Source organism: Lonchura striata, chromosome 31 (genome assembly GCF_050655825.1).
Source record: "Lonchura striata isolate lonStrDom1 chromosome 31, ASM5065582v1, whole genome shotgun sequence".
Lineage (NCBI taxonomy): Eukaryota > Metazoa > Chordata > Aves > Passeriformes > Estrildidae > Lonchura > Lonchura striata.
In genome coordinates, this window is record NC_140733.1 from 5,673,409 (window position 1) to 5,691,381 (window position 17,973).

General features: G+C 62.1%; 1 protein-coding gene across 1 annotated transcript; it reads right to left on the reverse strand.

The window, feature by feature from the left end:
• Nucleotides 1–741: 741 nt before the first annotated feature.
• On the reverse strand, nucleotides 742–15,895 carry PDZD4 (PDZ domain containing 4). The gene is made up of 8 exons (XM_085563512.1): nucleotides 15,602–15,895; nucleotides 12,724–12,941; nucleotides 10,927–10,996; nucleotides 9,134–9,226; nucleotides 8,335–8,397; nucleotides 7,090–7,191; nucleotides 5,041–5,133; nucleotides 742–3,617 (listed from the first exon to the last, which is right to left on the reverse strand). Exons 1-8 carry the CDS (start codon nucleotides 15,659–15,661, stop codon nucleotides 2,448–2,450), a joined length of 1,869 nt encoding a protein of 622 aa, XP_085419638.1. The 5' UTR covers nucleotides 15,662–15,895; the 3' UTR covers nucleotides 742–2,447.
• Between the last annotated feature and the right edge of the window lie 2,078 nt (nucleotides 15,896–17,973).

Consider the following 17,973-nt stretch of genomic DNA (forward strand, 5'->3'; position numbering starts at 1 on the left):
CAGAAAGTTGGGGAGGGGTCGGTTTGGTCCTGTGGGTTTTTTTGGGAGGGATCCCCAAAATTTATTTGTTTTTCCCCACCCAATTCCCATTTTTTTACCCCCAAATTCCCAGATTTTTTACCCACATCCTCATTTTTTTCCCTTTCCACACCCCAGATTCCAATTCCCAATTTTCACCGTTTTTTACCCCAATTCCCGCTTTTCCCCATTTTTTACCCCAATTCCCATTTTTTCCTCATTTTTCCCCCCAATTCCCAATTTCCCCCCATTTTTTCTTCATTTCCCATTTTCCCCATTCTTTTCCCCCCCAATTCCCATATTCCCCGTTTTTTTACCCACAACGTCATTTTTTTCCCTTTCCCTGTCCCAAATTCCCATTTTTTTACCCCCAAATTCCCATTTTTCCCTATTTTTACCCCCATTTCCCATTTTTTCCTCATCCTTTACCCCCCCAAATCCCATTTTTCCCAATTTTTAACCTGCTCAGGTCCATAAAATCAGGGACAGATCAGGGATCCCCCAAATCCTGGTTATTTTTTGGGATCCCCAAATTTTGCCTCCGCCGGGTTTTGGGGAGTCCCAGGAAGGTGAGGTCAGCTCGGGGCTCCCCAAATTTCTTTTTTTTGGGATTTTTTGGGGGAATTCCCAATCTTTGCCCCCCTCCCCAGCTTTTTTTGCTTTTTTTGGGCAATCCCCCAGATTTTCCACCTCCCCCCCAAAAAAGAGGCTGCACAAAAAGGGTGAAATGAGTAAAAACGAGGTTTTTGTGTTTTTCCTTCATTCCCAAACGCGGCCCCTCCCCCCCACAGACACGGACAGAGGTGGGGGAGGGGAGGGGAGCACCCCAGAATTTTTGGGGTTTGTTTTTTTTTTTTGGGGAGGGGGTCCAGGGCTGGTTTGGCCTCCTGGGACCCTCCCAGCCCTGGGGAGGAGGTGACAAAAAGTGTAAAAAAACCCTGAAAAAATCCTAAATCAGCCCCAAAACTAAGCACGGCCACAGACACGACAATGGGGGAGGGGAAAAGGGGGGGCGAGGGGCGACCCCCACCCCTCATTTTGTGCTTGGGGGGGGGGGCGAGGGGTTGGGGACAGGGGGGGACACAGAGACACCCCCGGAGGGGACAGAGACCCCCGAGAGGGGATGGAGACCCCCCCCAAAAGGGACAGAGACCCCCAAAAGGGACAGAGACCCTCGAGAGGGGATGGAGACCCCCAAAATGGGCACAGAGACCCCCGAGAGGGGATGGAGACCCCCCCCCAAAAGGGACAGAGAGACCCCCGAGAGGGGACGGAGACCCCCGAGAGGGGATGGAGACCCCCCCCAAAAGGGACAGAGAGACCCCCCAGAGGGGACAGAGACCCCCGAGAGGGGATGGAGACCCCCCCCAAAAGGGACAGAGAGACCCCCCGGAGGGGACAGAGACCCCCGAGAGGGGATGGAGACCCTCGAGAGGGGATGGAGACCCCCCCCAAAAGGGACAGAGAGACCCCAGAGAGGGGATGGAGACCCCCCCCAGAGGGGATGGAGACCCTCGAGAGGGGACAGAGACCCCCAAAATGGGCACAGAGACCCCCGAGAGGGGATGGAGACCCTCGAGAGGGGATGGAGACCCCCAAAATGGGCACAGAGACCCCCGAGAGGGGATGGAGACCCCCCTCAAAAGGGACACAGACCCCCAAAAGGGACAGAGAGACCCCCGAGAGGGGACAGAGACCCCCGAGAGGAGATGGAGACCCTCGAGAGGGGATGGAGACCCACCCCCAAAAGGGACACAGACCCCCAAAAGGGACAGAGAGACCCCCCAGAGGGGACAGAGACCCCGAGAGGGGATGGAGACCCCCCCAAAAGGGACACAGACCCCCAAAAGGGACAGAGAGACCCCCCAGAGGGGACAGACACCCGAGAGGGGATGGAGACCCCCAAAAGGGACAGAGACCCCCGAGAGGGGATGGAGACCCCCAAAAGGGACAGAGAGACCCCCCCAGAGGGGATGGAGACCCTCAAGAGGGGACGGAGACCCCCGAGAGGGACACAGAGACCCCCGAGAGGGGATGGAGACCCCCAAAAGGGACAGAGAGACCCCCCAGAGGGGACAGAGACCCCCGAGAGGGGATGGAGACCCCCAAAAGGGACACAGAGACCCCTTAGAGGGGACCCTCGGGGGGGACAGAGACCCCCCAAAAGGGACACAAAGACCCCCAGAGGGGGGACAGAGACCCCGAGAGGGGACAGCGCTGGGCAAGGCGGGGTTGGGTCTCTCCTTGATGCGAGAACGAGGAATTCCGGGGAATTTAAAGTTGAATTCTGGCGGATTTGAGGAGGAATTTCGGGGGATTCGAGGAGGAATTTCGGGGGATTCGAGGAGGAATTTCGGGGGATTCGAGGAGGAATTTTAGGGGATTCGAGGAAATTTTTTCCTCCCCAAACTCCCCCCGGAGGGTGGGGATCACACGGTGGTGACCGAGAGCAGCGGGTGCTCCAGGCGCCCCCCGTGCTGCGCCAGCATCATCTCCTGGATCGTCACCCAATTGTCCAGGATGCGCCGGCTCCTCTTGCGCAGCCCCCGCCGCGACCCCTGCCCGTGCTGGGGGGGAAGCTGGGGGGTCTCCGCGCCCCCCCCGGGCCCCGCCGGCGGCTCGGGCCGCCCCTGGAGCAGCAGCTCCCGGCGGCGCCGCTGCTCCCGAGCCCGGGCCAGGTGCTGCTTGCGCTGCTCGCGGCTCCAGTACCGCCCGGTTTTCAGCTCGCTCCGAGCGTCGTCGTCGGTAGAACCGCCGCGCTCCTCCAAAATTTTGATGGCCCGAGCTTTGAGCAGCCGGTCCCGGCCGGGCCGCTTGCCCCGGGGCGCTTTGGAGGCGGCGGGAGCGGCGGGGGCGGCGGCGAGGCCGGCGCGCAGCAGCAGCGGCGAGCTGCGGGAGCTCTCGCCGGTGTTGTAGGCGCTGCTGCTGTCGCGCTCCGGAGCTTCGGCGATATCCGCCAAGGGCCCCTCGACCCCCGGCCGGGGGTCCCGCCAGGCTCGGCGGCCCCGCTCGCGGAGCCGCTCCAGCTGCTGGGCCCGCAGGAGGTGCCGGCACTTGAACTCCAGGTGCCGCAGCTCCTCCTCCAGCCGCGCCAGCTCCGCCCGCCCCGCGCCGCCCGCCCCGCGCCCGCGCAGCGCCCGGAACCGCCGCAGCTCCGCGGGGCTCAGCGGCGGCGAGCCCGAGCCGGACCCTGCCCCGAATCCCGGCCCGAATCCCGGCCCGAATCCCGCTCCAAACCCCGCTCCTAACCCCGCTCCTAATCCCGCTCCAAAGCCCGGCTCCAGCCCCGCTCCGCGCCGCCCGCCCGCTCCACCTCCGGCTCTTCCCGCCGACCCGCAGCCGGAGCCGTTCCGCGCGGCCGCCGCTCCACCGCCGGGCTTTGCGTGGAGCCGTGCCGAGTTTTGGGGTGAATTTTGGGGATTTTGGGGCTCGCGGCGGGGCGGGGGAGGCCGCGGCGGCGGGGGGGGCCCCTCGCCGGCCTCCTCGGCCAGCAGGTCGTGCTCCGAGCTCTCCTCGTTGCGCGTGGACTCGTCCGTGCGCCCCACGCCGCTGTCGGGCTCGGCGCCGCGGCCGCCGCCGGGCGTGGCGGGGCTGGGGGGCTGCGGGGTGGGGAGGGGGCGTCGGGAGGGACCCCCGGGACCCCGACCCCCCTGTACCCCCTTTGTACCCCCTTTGTACACACCCTGTACCCCCCCGTACCCCCTTTGTACCCCCTTTTGTACGCCCCCTTTGTACCCCCCCTGTACCCCCCCTTTGTACCCCCTTTGTACCCCCCCTTTGTACCCCCCTGTACCCCCCCTTTGTACCCCCTTTGTACCCCCCCTTTGTACCCCCCTGTACCCCCTTTGTACCCCCCCGTACCCCCTTTGTACCCCCCCTGTACCCCCCCTTTGTACCCCCCCTGTGTACCCCTCCTATATCCCCCCCTTGTACCCCCCCGTACCCCCCTGTACCCCCTTTGTACCCCCCTTGTACCCCCTTTTGTACCCCCTTTTGTACCCCCCCTGTACCCCCTTTGTACCCCCCTTTTGTACCCCCCCTTTGTACCCCCCCTTTGTACCCCCTTTGTACCCCCCCTTTGTACCCCCTGTACCCCCTTTGTACCCCCCCTTTGTACCCCCTTTTGTACCCCCTTTTGTACCCCCCCTGTACCCCCTTGTACCCCCCCTTTGTACCCCCCTGTACCCCCTTTGTACCCCCTTTGTACCCCCTTTGTACCCCCTTGTACCCCCTTTGTACCCCCCCAAACTCCCACCCCTTCCCCTCTGCCCCGGCATCCCCCAGACCCATTTAAACACCCCCAATTCCCATTTTCCCCCGTTTTCCCCATTTTCCCTCATTTTTCCCATTTTCCCCCCATTTCCCCCCAATTTTTACCATTTTCCACATTTTTCCCCCCATTTTTTCCCATTTTTCCCATTTTCCCCATTTTTCCCATTTTCCCCCCAATTTTTCCCATTTTCCCCCAATTTTTCCCATTTTCCACCGTTTTCCCCCCCATTTTCCCCCCCATTTTCCCGTTTTCCCCCCATTTCCCCCCCCATTTTCCCATTTTCCCTCCAATTTTTCCCATTTTCCCCCAATTTTTCCCATTTTCCCCCCAATTTTTCCCATTTTCCCTCCAATTTTTCCCATTTTCCCCCAATTTTTCCCATTTTCCCCCCAATTTTTCCCATTTTCCCCCAATTTTTCCCATTTTCCACCGTTTTCCCCCCCATTTCCCCCCCATTTTCCTCCCCATTTTCCCGTTTTCCCCATTTTTCCCTCAAATTTTCCCGTTTTCCCCATTTTTCCCCGCCATTTTCCCCCAATTTTCCCCATTTTCCCCATTTTCCCCCCAATTTTCCCCATTTTCCCCCAATTTTTCCCATTTTTTCCCCATTTTCCCCCCAATTTTCCCCATTTTCCCCCCATTTTTTCCCATTTTTGCCCCATTTTTTCCCATTTTTCCCCCCATTTTCCCCATTTTCCCCATTTTTCCCCCAATTTTCCCGTTTTTCCCCGTTTTTCCCCATTTCCCACCTGCCCGGGGGGGCTCCAGGCCCCCCGGAGCTCCGGTTCCTCATCGGAGCCGAACTCGTCCAGGAAATCCTCGCGGTCGCTGTCCTTCCACCGCTGGGGGGGCGTCAGGGACCCCCGAAATCACCCCGGGACCCCCCCCCAAAATCCCCCGGGACCCCTCCCCAAATTCCCGCCCCCCCCTCAAAATCCCCCTCCCCAAATTCCCACCCCCCCTCCCCAATAAATCACATTTCCCTCCTTTTCCTTCGTCTTTGCTGCTCCCAAAATCCTTAAAATTACCCCAAATTCCCTCCAGATCACCCCCCCAAAAAATCCACGGGATCCCCCCCAAAATCCCTCGGGACCCCTCCCCAAATTCCCGCCCCCCCCTCAAACTCCCCCTCCCCAAATTCCCACCCCCCCTCCCCAATAAATCACATTTCCCTCCTTTTCCTTCGTCTTTGCTGCTCCCAAAATCCCCCCCAAAACCCCCCCAGATTCCCTCGGCAACCCCAAAAAAATCCTCGGGACCCCCCCCCCCACAAAATCCCCCGGGACCCCTCCCCAAATTCCCGCCCCCCCCCCTCAAAATCCCCCTCCCCAAATTCCTCATCTCAATCACTATTGCCTCAATTTCTTTCGTCTTTGCTGCTCCCAAACTCCCCAAAATCCCCCCCAAATTCCCTCTGAATCCCCCCAAAAATCCTCAGGACCACCCCCCAGAATTTGGGGTCCTCCCCAGGACCCCCTCCCCAATTTCCCAGCCCCCCAAATTCCCCTCCCTCCCCACTAAATCACTTTTGCCTCCATTATTCTCATCTTTGCTGCTCCCAAATCCCCCCAAAACCCCCCAAAATTCCCTCGGGACCCCCCCAAAACCCCTCGGGACCCCCCCCAGAATTTGGGGTCCCCCCCAGGACCCCTCCCTCAAACTCCCCCTCCCCAAATTCCCCAACTCAGTCATCGCTGCCTCCTTTTCCTTCACCTTTGCTGCTCCCAAATCCCCCCAAAACCCCCCAAAATTCCCTCGGGACCCCCCCAAAAACCCTCGGGAGCCCCCCAAAAACCCCTCGGGACCCCCCCCAGAATTTGGGGTCCTCCCCAGGACCCCCTCCCCAATTTCCCAGCCCCCCCAAATTCCCCTCCCTCCCCACTAAATCACTTCTGCCTCCATTATTCTCATCTTTGCTTCTCCCAAACTCCCCCAAACCCCCCAAAATTCCCTCGGGACCCCCCCAAAAACCCTCGGGACCCTCCTAAAAACCCCTCGGGACCCCCCCCAGAATTTGGGGTCCCCCCCAGGACCCCTCCCTCAAACTCCCCCTCCCCAAATTCCCCAACTCAGTCATCGCTGCCTCCTTTTCCTTCATCTTTGCTGCTCCCAAACTCCCCCAAACCCCCCAAAATTCCCTCGGGACCCCCCAAAACCCCTCGGGACCCCCCCAAAAACCCCTCGGGACCCCCCCCAGAATTTGGGGTCCTCCCCAGGACCCCCTCCCCAATTTCCCAGCCCCCCAAATTCCCCTCCCTCCCCACTAAATCACTTCTGCCTCCATTATTCTCATCTTTGCTTCTCCCAAATCCCCCCCAAAACCCCCCAAAATTCCCTCGGGACCCCCCCAAAAAACCCTCGGGACCCCCCCAAAAACCCCTCAGGACCCCCCTCCAAAATTTGGGGTCCCCCCCAGGACCCCTCCCTCAAACTTCCCCCTCCTCAAATTCCCCAACTCAGTCATCGCTGCCTCCTTTTCCTTCACCTTTGCTGCTCCCAAATCCCCCCAAAACCCCCCAAAATTCCCTCGGGACCCCCCAAAACCCCTCGGGACCCCCCCAAAAAACCCCTCGGGACCCCCCCCAGAATTTGGGGTCCTCCCCAGGACCCCCTCCCCAATTTCCCAGCCCCCCCAAATTCCCCTCCCTCCCCACTAAATCACTTCTGCCTCCATTATTCTCATCTTTGCTGCTCCCAAACTCCCCAAAACCCCCCAAAACCCCCCAAAATTCCCTCGGGACCCCCCCAAAAACCCCTCGGGACCCCCTCCCCGAATTTGGGGCCCCCCAAAATCCCACCTGGCTCTCGGGCCGGGCCAGCAGCAGGGAGATGTTGGTCTGCTGCTCGCGGGTCAGGAAGGCCACGGCCTCCTCCCGGTCCTGGATCTCCACCCCGTTGATCTGGAATTTGGGGAGGGGTCCCCAAAATTTGGGGGGGTTGGGGGAGACCCCCCCCAAAATAAAAAAATAAAGGCGGTGAGGAAAAGGCGGTTTTTGGGGGGTTTCAGGGGTTTTTTGGGGGGTTTTTGGGGAATTTTTAGGGGATTTAGGGGGGTCCTGAGGGGGGTTTTTGGGGTGGGGGGCTCGAATTGCCCAAAATCCCCCAAATATCCCCCAAATTCTCCCCAATTTTCCTCCAAAGTGCCCCCCCAAATTCTCCCAAAATCTCCCAGTTTCCCCCAGATTGCCTCAAAATCCCCCAAATCCCCAAAAAACCCCCAAATTTCCCCTCAAACCGCCCCTAAAATTCCCCCAAAATGTCCCAAATTTCCCCCCAAAATACCCCAAATCCACCCCAAATTTCCCAAATCTCCCAAATTCCCCCCAAAATCCTCCCAAATCCACCCCACATCTCCCAAATTTCCCCAAAAATGCCCCAAACCCACCTCAAATTGCCCCAAAATCCTCAAAATTTTCCCCAAATTCCCCCCAGACTGTCCCAAAAATTCCCCCAAATCCCCCCAAAAGTCCCCAAAAATCCCAAATTTTCCCCCAAACTGCCCCAAAATCCCCCCAAAATGCTCCTATTTCCCCCCAGATTCCTAAAATCTCCCCAAAAAAATCCCAAAATCCCCCCAAAATCCCCCCAAAAATCCCAAATTTCCCCAAAATCCCCCAAATCCCTCCAAAATCCCCCAAATCTCCCAAATTTCCTGCCAAAATCCCCCCAAATTCCCCCAAAATCCCCCCAAAAATCCCAAATTTTCCCCCAAACCGCCCCAAAATCCCCCCAAAATGCTCCAATTTCCCCCAGATTCCCAAAATCCCCCCAAATTCCCCAAAATCCCCCCAAATTCCCCAAAATCCCCCCAAAAATCCCAAAATTCCCCCAAAAATCCAAAACCCCCCCAAAATCCCCCCAAATCTCCCAAATTTCCTGCCAAAATCCACCCAAATTCCCCCAAAATCCCCCCAAAAATCCCAAATTTTCCCCCAAACCGCCCCAAAATCCCCCCAAAATGCTCCAATTTCCCCCCAGATTTCCAAAAATCCCCCCAAAAATCCCAAATTTTCCCCAAATTTCCCCAAATTCCCCCGTCCCACCTGCACGATCCGGTCTCCCTCGCGGATCCGCCCGTCCTTGGCTGCGATGCTGTTGGGGTTCACCTGGAGGGGCCAAAAATCTCAAATTTGGGGATCCCCAAAATTTTGGGGAGGGGTCCCCAACACTGGGGGGGTCCCCCCCAGCACAGGACCCCCCCAGTGCTCCCAAAAAAGGCTCAAAATCCCCAGGATTTGGGATTTTTGGGGCGGTTTCGGGATTTTTTGGGGATTTTTAAGATTTTTTTTTGGGTGGGGGGCGGATTTTGGGGATTTTTAAAGTTGTTTAAAAATTTTGGGGTTTTTTTTTAAAGGATTTTTCAGGATTTTTTTGGATTTTGGGGGATTTTTTTCCGATTTTCGGTGGAATTTTTTTCAGGATTTTTTCCGATTTTTGGTGGAATTTTTTTCCAGGATTTTTTAGGATTTTTGGGGACTTTTTACAAATTTTTGAGGGAATTTTTTACAGGATTTTTTGGGGATTTTTTAGGATTTTTGAGTGAATTTTTTGCAGGATTTTTTTTTATTTTTTTCCGATTGTCGGTGCAATTATTTGCAGGATTTTTTCCGATTTTCGGTGGAATTTTTTCAGGATTTTTTCAGATTTTTGGGGATTTTTTTTTGATTTTTGGTGGTATTTTTTGCAGGATATTTTTCCGATTTTTGGTGGAATTTTTTGCAGGATTTTTTTTTATTTTTGGGGATTTTTTTCCCGATTTTCGGTGGAATTTTTTGCAGGGTTTTTGGGCTATTTGCGGATTTTTTGGGGACCCCCCTGGCCGGTTTTGGGGGTCCCCCTGACCTCCCCCACGTAGATGCCGGGGTCCTCCTCGCCGTCCGTGCGGTAGCAGACGGTGATGCCGAGCTGGTGGCTCGTCTTGTACAGCTGCACCTCCTGCGCACCCCAAAATCCCTGAGACCCCCCAAACACACCCGGACCCCCCCCCTGGGACACCCCAAAATCCCTGAGACCCCCAAACACACCGGGACCCCCCCAGGGACCCCCAAAATCCCTGAGACCCCCCAAATCCACAGGAACCCCCCCCGGGGACCCCCAAAATCCCTGAGACCCCCCAAATCCACAGGGACCCCCCCCGGGGACCCCCCAAAATCCCTGAGACCCCCGAAACACACAGGGACCCCCCCAGGGACCCCCAAAATCCCTGAGACCCCCCAAACACACCGGGACCCCCCCAGGGACCCCCAAAATCCCTGAGACCCCCCCCAGGGACCCCCAAAATCCCTGAGACCCCCCAAACACACCCGGATCCCCCCAGGGACCCCCCCAGGGACCCCCCAAGGGACCCCCAAAACCCCTGAGACCCCCGAAACACACCGGGACCCCCCCCCAGGGACACCCCAAAATCACTGAGACCCCCGAAATCCACAGGGAGCCCCCCCGGGGACCCCCAGGGACCTCCAAAATCCACAGGGACCCCCAAAATCCCTGAGACCCCCGAAATCCACAGGGACCCCCCCAGGGACCCCCAAAATCCCTGAGACCCCCCAAACACACCGGGACCCCCCGGGACACCCCAGGGACCCCCAAAATCCCTGAGACCCCCAAACACACCGGGACCCCCCCCAGGGACACCCCAAAATCCCTGAGACCCCCGAAATCCACAGGTACCCCCCCCAGGGACCCCCAAAACCCCTGAGACCCCCCAAACACACCGGGACCCCCCCGGGGACCCCCAAAATCCCTGAGACCCCCAAAATCCACAGGGACCCTCCCAGGGACCCCCAAATTCCCTGAGACCCCCCAAACACACCGGGACACCCCCGGGAACCCCCAGGGACCCCCAAAATCCCTCAGACCCCCAAAATCCTCAGGGACCCCCCCCAGGGACCCCCAAAATCCTTGAGACCCCCAAAATCCACCGGGACCCCCCCCCAGGGACCCCCAAAATCCACAGGGACCCCCAAAATCCCTGAGACCCCCGAAACACATTGGGACCCCCCCCAGGGACCCCCCAAAATCCCTGAGACCCCCGAAATCCACAGGGACCCTCCCAGGGACCCCCAAAATCCCTGAGACCCCCAAACACACCGGGACCCCCCCCGGGGACACCCCAGGGACCCCCAAAATCCCTGAGACCCCCGAAATCCACAGGGACCCCCCCCAGGGACCCCCAAAATCCCTGAGACCCCCGAAATCCACCGGGACCCCCCCCAGGGACCCCCAAAATCCCTGAGACCCCCAAAATCCACAGAGACCCCCCCAGGGACCCCCCAAAATCCACAGAGACCCCCCCAGGGACCCCCCAAAATCCACAGGGACCCTCCCAGGGACCCCCAAAATCCCTGAGACCCCCCCAGAAACCCCAGGGACCCCCAAAAAACCCTGAAGCCCCCCCAGGGGCCCCCAAAATACTCACAACCCCCCCAAAATATCCAGCCCCCCCCCCAAAAAAGATCGGGGACACCCCCAGGACCCCTCCCCAATTTCCCAGCCCCCCTCCCCAATAAATTCATTTTTTGCTCTTTTTTTTTCATTTTTGGGGGTCCCGAACTCCTTAAAATTCCCCCCAGACCCCCCAAAAAATATCCAGGACCCCCCAAAAATCCCCGGACCCCCCCCCCCGGGACCCCCACCTCATATTCCAGCTCCTCGGGGCGCTCGGGCTCCCCCAAATCCGCGGGGTCAAAATAATCCTGGGGGGGCCTGGGGGGCAAAAATCAGGGGAGGGGTCCCGGAATGGGGGAGGGGTCCCGAAATGGGGGAGGGGTCCCAAAATGTGTGTGGGGGGGGTCCCGAAATGGGGGAGGGGTCCCAAAATGTGGGGGGGGGGGTCCCAAATGGGGGAGGGGTCCCCAAATGGGGGAGGGGTCCCAAAATGTGGGGGAGGGGTCCCAAAATGTGTGTGGGGGGTCCCAAATGGGGGAGGGGTCCCCAAATGGGGGAAGGGGTCCCGAAATGGGGAAGGGGTCCCCAAATGGGGGAGGGTCCCAGAGGATTTTGGGGGGGTCTTGGGGGGGTTAAGGAGGGAGGGGCCTCACAAAAGGGTCCCTGGAGGGTTTTTGGGGGGGGTCTCTCGGGGGGTGACACCCCCAAAATGGGTCTGAGGGGGGTCCAGGGGTCCCCATGGATCTGGGGGTGTCTGGGGGTCCCCAGGGAAATGAGGGGGGTCCGGGGGTCCCCGTGGATCCGGGGGGGGTCTGGGGGTCCCAGCACCCCCTGGGGGTCCCCAGGGAAATGAGGGGGGTCCGGGGGTCCCGGTGGACCCGGGGTGGGTCTGGGGGTCCCTGCAGCCCCCCCAGGGGTCCCCATGGATCTGGGGGTGTCTGGGGGTCCCCAGGGAAATGAGGGGGGTCTGGGGGTCCCGGTGGAGGGTCTGGGGGTCCCTGGGGACCCGGGGTGGGTCTGGGGGTCCCTGCAGCCCCCCCAGGGGTCCCCATGGATCTGGGGGTGTCTGGGGGTCCCCAGGGAAATGAGGGGGGTCTGGGGGTCCCGGTGGAGGGTCTGGGGGTCCCTGGGGACCCGGGCTGGGTCTGGGGGTCCCGGTGGACCCGGGGTGTGTCCGGGGGTCCCGGCAGCGCCCCGGGGGTCCCCGTGGATCCGGGTTGGGTCTGGGGGTCCCCAGGGAAATGAGGGGAGTCTGGGGGTCCCCATGGATCCGGGGTGGGGTCTCGGGGTCCTGGTGGACCCGGGGGGGGGGTCCGGGGGTCCCCAGGGACCCAGAGTGGGTCTGGGGGTCCCCGTGGACCCAGGGGGTGTGTCCGGGGGTCCCGGTGGACCCGGGGGGGGTCTGGGGGTCCCGGTGGACCCGGGGGGGGGTCTGGGGGTCCCGGGAGCCCCCCGGGGGTCCCGGTGTACCCGGGGTGGGTCTGGGGGTCCCGGGAGCCCCCCGGGGGTCCCCGTGGACCCGGGGGTGGGTCTGGGGGTCCCGGTGGACCCGGGGGGGGGTCTGGGGGTCTCTGCAGCCCCCCGGGGGTCCCGGTGGACCGGGGGTGTGTCCGGGGGTCCCGGTGGACCCGGGGGGGGGTCTGGGGGTCCCGGTGGACCCGGGGGGTGGGTCTGGGGGTCCCTGCAGCCCCCCGGGGGTCCCGGTGGACCCGGGGGGGGGTCTGGGGGTCTCTGCAGCCCCCCGGGGGTCCCGGTGGACCCGGGGGGAGGTGTGGGGGTCCCCATGGATCCAGGGTGGGTCTGGGGGTCCCGGTGGACCCGGGGTGGGTCTGGGGGTCCCTGCAGCCCCCCGGGGGTCCCGGTGGACCTGGGGGGGGTCTGGGGGTCCCTGCAGCCCCCCGGGGGTCCCGGTGGACCCGGGGGTGTGTCCGGGGGTCCCGGTGGACCCGGGGGTGGGTCTGGGGGTCCCGGTGGATCCAGGGTGGGTCTGGGGGTCTCTGCAGCCCCCCGGGGGTCCCGGTGGAGCGGGGGGGGGTCTCACTCACGGCTCGGCGCCCCCCCGGCGGCTCTGGAAGCTGATGTCGGTCTGGGTGCCGCTGTCCACGAGCCCCCCCGGAATTGGGGGCGGGGGTCCCGGCCCCCCCCAGGCGGGGGGCGGCGGGGGGGGCGCGCCCCGGGGGCTCCTCCTCAGCACCGTCAGCACCAGCGGCTCCTTGGAGCCCCCCCGGGGACCCCCGCGCCGCGACCCCTCCCTGCCGCCCACCTGGGGGGGGCGCGGGTCAGGACCCCCCCCCAAATTGGGGGAGGGGGGGGGGCGGGGAGTCACGACCCCCCCTCAAATCCCCCCCTCACCGCACCGCTGTCCCTATTGTCCCCAAATCCATCCCCAAACCCCCCCCCAAACACAGCCCCCCTCCCCAAAATCCCGCCGCGACCCCCGCCCGTGATCCCCCCCACCCCAAAACCCCCCCGAGACCCCCCAAAACCCCCCCGAGACCCCCCGAGACCCCCCGAGACCCCCCGAGACCCCCGCCCACCCCTCCATTGTCTGCGGCTCGCCCGGAAGCGGCGGGCGTGGTTACCATGGCAACGGCGGGGCCGGCGCGACCCCTCCCCAAATTAACCGAGACCCCCATCCAAATTAACCCAGAGACCCCCACTCAAATAAACCCAGAGACCCCCACCCAAATAAACCCAGAGACCCCCACTGAAATTAACCCAGAGACCCCCACTCAAATTAACCCAGAGACCCCCACCCAAATTAACCCAGAGACCCCCACCCAAATAAACCCGACAGCGACCCCTCCCAAAATTAACCCAGAGACCCCCATCCAAATTAACCCAGAGACCCCCACCCAAATAAACCCAGAGACCCCCACTCAAATTAACCCAGAGACCCCCACCCAAATAAACCCGACAGCGACCCCTCCCAAATAAACCACAGCGCGACCCCTCCCCAAATTAACCCAGAGACCCCCATCCAAATTAACCCAGAGACCCCCACCCAAATAAACCCGCAGCGACCCCTCCCCAAATTAACCCAGAGACCCCCACCCAAATAAAGCCGACAGCGACCCCTCCCCAGATTAACCCAGAGACCCCCACCCAAATAAAGCCGCCAGCGACCCCTCCCCAGATTAACCCAGAGACCCCCACCCAAATAAACCCGCCAGCGACCCCTCCCCAGATTAACCCAGAGACCCCCACCCAAATAAACCCGCCAGCGACCCCTCCCCAAATTAACCCAGAGACCCCCATCCAAATTAACCCAGAGACCCCCACCCAAATAAACCCGAGGCGACCCCTCCCCAAATAAACCACAGCGACCCCTCCCCACCCCCAGACCCTCCCTCACCTATCCCACCCCCCCATCCAACGCCCCCTCCCCAAATTGTGCCCCCCCCCCTTTACCTGTCCCACCCCCCTTTCACCCGGCCCCGAAGCCCCCAGACCCTCCTTTACGTGGCCAAGCCCCCTCCCCAAATTGTCTCCCCCTGACCTGGTCCCCTCCCCCCAATTCCCGGCCCCTGCAGCCCCCGAGCCCCCAGACCCATTTCCTTTTATCCCCCCCCCCAATTCCCAGATTCTCTTCCCATTCATTCCCCTCCGAGCCCCCAGACCCATTTCCCTTCTCCCGCTACCTGCAGCCCCCAGACCCATTTTATTTATCCCAGATTCCCTCCCCATTCATTCCCCCCATCGCCCCCAGACCCATTTCCCTTCCCTCCCCATTCATTCACCCCCGAGCCCCCTCCCCATTTATCCTTCCTCAGCTCGATACCTGCAGCCCCCTCCCCATTCATTCACCCCCGAGCCCCCTCCCCATTTACCTCCGCTCCGGTCCCTGCAGCCCCTCGCCCCCAGACCCATTTATCCCCATCCCGGTCCCTACAGCCCCCTCCCCATTTCCCTCCATTCTGCACATCCCGGTGCCTGCAGCCCCCTCCCCACATTTCCCCCAAAATCCTGATCCCTGCAGCCCCCTCCCCACATTTCCCCCCACATCCCGGTCCTGCAGCCCCCTCCCCATTCTCTCCATCCCAGTCCCTGCAGCCCCCTCCCCATTTATCCCCATTCAGCCCATCCAGGTCCCTACAGACCCCTCCCCATTTATGCTCATCCCGGTCCCTGCAGCCCCCTCCCCACATTTCCCCCCACATCCCGGTCCCTGCAGCCCCCTCCCCATTCTCTCCATCCCGGTCCCTGCAGCCCCCTCCCCACATTCCCCCCCACATCCTGATCCCTGCAGCCCCCTCCCCATTCTCTCCATCCCGGTCCTGCAGCCCCCTCCCCATTTATCCCCATTCCCCCACATCCCGGTCCTGCAGCCCCCTCCCCATTCTCTCCATCCCGGTCCTGCAGCCCCCTCCCCACATTCCCCCCACATCCCGGTCCTGCAGCCCCCTCCCCACATTCCCCCCACATCCCGGTCCTGCAGCCCTCTCCCCACATTCCCCCGCCGTGCCGGTACCTGCAGCCCCCTCCCCATTCCCCCCACATCCCGGTCCCTGCAGCCCCCTCCCCATTTATCCCCATTCTCTCCATCCCAGTCCCTGCAGCCCCCTCCCCATTTATCCCCATTCTCTCCATCCCGGTCCCTGCAGCCCCCTCCCCACATTTCCCCCCACATCCTGATCCCTGCAGCCCCCTCCCCATTCTCTCCATCCCGGTCCTGCAGCCCCCTCCCCATTTATCCCCATTCTCTCCATCCCGGTCCCTGCAGCCCCCTCCCCATTTATCCCCATTCTCTCCATCCCGGTCCTGCAGCCCCCTCCCCATTCTCTCCATCCCGGTCCTGCAGCCCCCTCCCCATTTATCCCCATTCTCTCCATCCCGGTCCCTGCAGCCCCCTCCCCATTTATCCCCATTCTCTCCATCCCGGTCCTGCAGCCCCCTCCCCACATTCCCCCGCCGTGCCGGTACCTGCAGCATCACCCGGTGCTGCTCCTCGGGTTTCTGCACCACGCACATGTTGCAGCCCATGGCGGGACCCCCCCTCAGCCCCGGCCCCGCCGCCGCCTCAGCCGCGCCCCCCTGGCCCGGGGGGGCGGCAGCGCCCGCCCCGCGCCCCCCGCCCGGTCCCCATGGCGGGCCCGGGGCCGGGGGCTCGGCGGCGGCTCCGGGGCCGGTTCTGGTTCCGCTTCCGGCCCCGGCTCCGGTTCCGGTCCCGGCTCCGGTTCCGGTCCCGGTTCCGGTCCGGTCCCGGTCCGGCCGTGGCGGCCGTGAGGGGAGGGGGCGTGGCCAGCAGCGAGGGGCGTGGCCACTCTGTGTGGGCGGGGCCATGCCATATAAGGAGATGGGCGTGGCCAGCGATGATGAGGCGCGGTCGAAGCTGATTGGGCGTGGCCAGTGTGGGTGTGGTCGCGGAAAGGGGCGTGGTCAATGCAAATCAGCGCGGGCGGGGCTGCGCCGCGGGCGGGGCGGGCGTGGTCAGGGTGGGCGTGGTCAGGGTGGGCGTGGTCAGGGTGGGCGTGGTCACGGTGGGCGTGGTCACGGCGGTCGCGCCCATTGCTTGAAGCCGCGCCCACTCGCCGAGGCCACGCCCACGGCCGGGACGGACCCCAAAGACCCCCCCAAAGACCCCCAGAGACCCCCCCATAGAACCCACAGACACCCACAACCCCCCCGTAGATCCCACAGACCCCCATTAGACCCCCAGAGACCCCCCCCAGAGACCCCCCATTCCCTATAGCCCCCCCAAGCCCCTCAAAGACCCCCCAAGACCCCTCATAGCCCCCCTAGAGACCCCCATCCCCTATAGCCCCCCTAGAGACCCCCTATGGACCCCCAAAACCCCTCAAAGACCCCAAACAGCCCCCCATCCCCTATAGACCCCCTATGGACCCCCCAAACCCCTCAAAGACCCCAAATAGCCCCCCAAAACCCCTATAGACCCCCTATGGACCCCCAAAACCCCTTCAAAGACCCCCCCATAGCACCCCCACCCCCTATGGACCCCCTATAGCCCCCCAAACTCCTCAAAGACCCCCCAGACCCCCACAGCCCCCCCAAAACCCCTATAGCTCCCCCAGACTCCCTCAAAGACCCCCCAAGACCTCCCATAGCCCCCCTAAGACTCCCAACCCCTATAGACCCCCTATGGACCCCCTATGGACCCCCAAAACCCCTCAAAGACCCCAAACAGCCCCCCAAAACCCCTATAGACCCCCTATGGACCCCCAAAACCCCTTCAAAGACCCCCCAAGACCCCTCATAGCCCTCCTAAGACTCCCAACCCCTATAGACCCCCTATAGCCCCCCCAAAACCCCTCAAAGACCCCCACAGACCCCCCAAACCCCTCATAGACCCCCCAGACCCCCCCAAAGACCCCCCCATCCCCTATAGCCCCCCAAAACCCCTCAAAGACCCCCCCAAACCCCCTATAGCCCCCCAAAACCCCTATAGCCCCCCCAAACCCCCTATAGCCCCCCGCCCCCCCAGCCCCCTCCCCAAATTCACCCCGAGCCTTTTCCCGGCAGTTCCTTCTTTATTTTTGGGGCTTTTTTTCCCCCCTTTTTTTTTTTTTTTTTTTTTTTTGTAATATTTTTGGGGGGGATTTTTTTTTTTATTTTTGCCTTTTTTTAAATTTTTTGCTCCACGTGGTTTTGGCGGTTTTTGCTCGGGGGGGGGTCACGCGTGGGGGGGGGGGTCACACGAGGTGGGGGAGGGGCGAGGGCTCGGCTGCCGTTTTTGGGGCCCTTTGGACCGATTTTTTTTTTTAATTTTTCCGCTTCTTTTCCCAAAAAAAGGGGATTTGGGGAGGGGGGGGGCACCGCACACATTGGGGGGGGGGCTACAAAGCTACGACACAGCGCGAGGGGGGGGGGGTTGGGGTGGGGACCCCCCCGTGGGGATTTGGGGATTTTTTGGGGATTTTTGGGGTGGGGACCCCCCCGCGGAGGGGGTGGGGGGTGCAGACCCCCCCGTGGGGAGGGGATTTGGGGGTTCGGGGGGTTTTGGGGGTTCGGGGAGGGGGGGATTTGGGGTTGAGACCCCCCCCCTGCGGAGGAGGTGGGGGAGGGTTTTTTTTTTGGGGGGGGGGGTTGGGATGCAGACCCCCCCCATGGGGACGGTGAGGGGGGTTTGGGATTTTGGGGGGTCCCGGGGGGGTTTTGGGGTGCAGGGGGGGTTTTGGGGTGCTGACCCCCCCCCGCCGGCTCGTGTGAGGTTGCCAAGGCCGCGCCGTGAGATGCATTCAGAAATTTTGGGGGGGGGGGGGGGGGGTGAGACCCTCACCCCAAAAAAACCCCCTGAGATTTTTTGGGGGTGAGGGGGGGGTGAAGGAGGGTGTGAG

Bases quoted from the DNA above. Each gene is read 5' to 3' on its own strand.
- PDZD4 (XM_085563512.1), bottom strand. From the start codon at position 15,661: ATGGGCTGCAACATGTGCGTGGTGCAGAAACCCGAGGAGCAGCACCGG. The intron at 5,134-7,089 runs GTGGGATTTTGG...ACGCCCCCCCAG, and splicing joins TGGCCCGGCCCGAGAGCCAG to CGGTGGAAGGACAGCGACCG. The intron at 3,618-5,040 runs GTGGGAAATGGG...CCCACCCCGCAG, and splicing joins CCTGGAGCCCCCCCGGGCAG to CCCCCCAGCCCCGCCACGCC.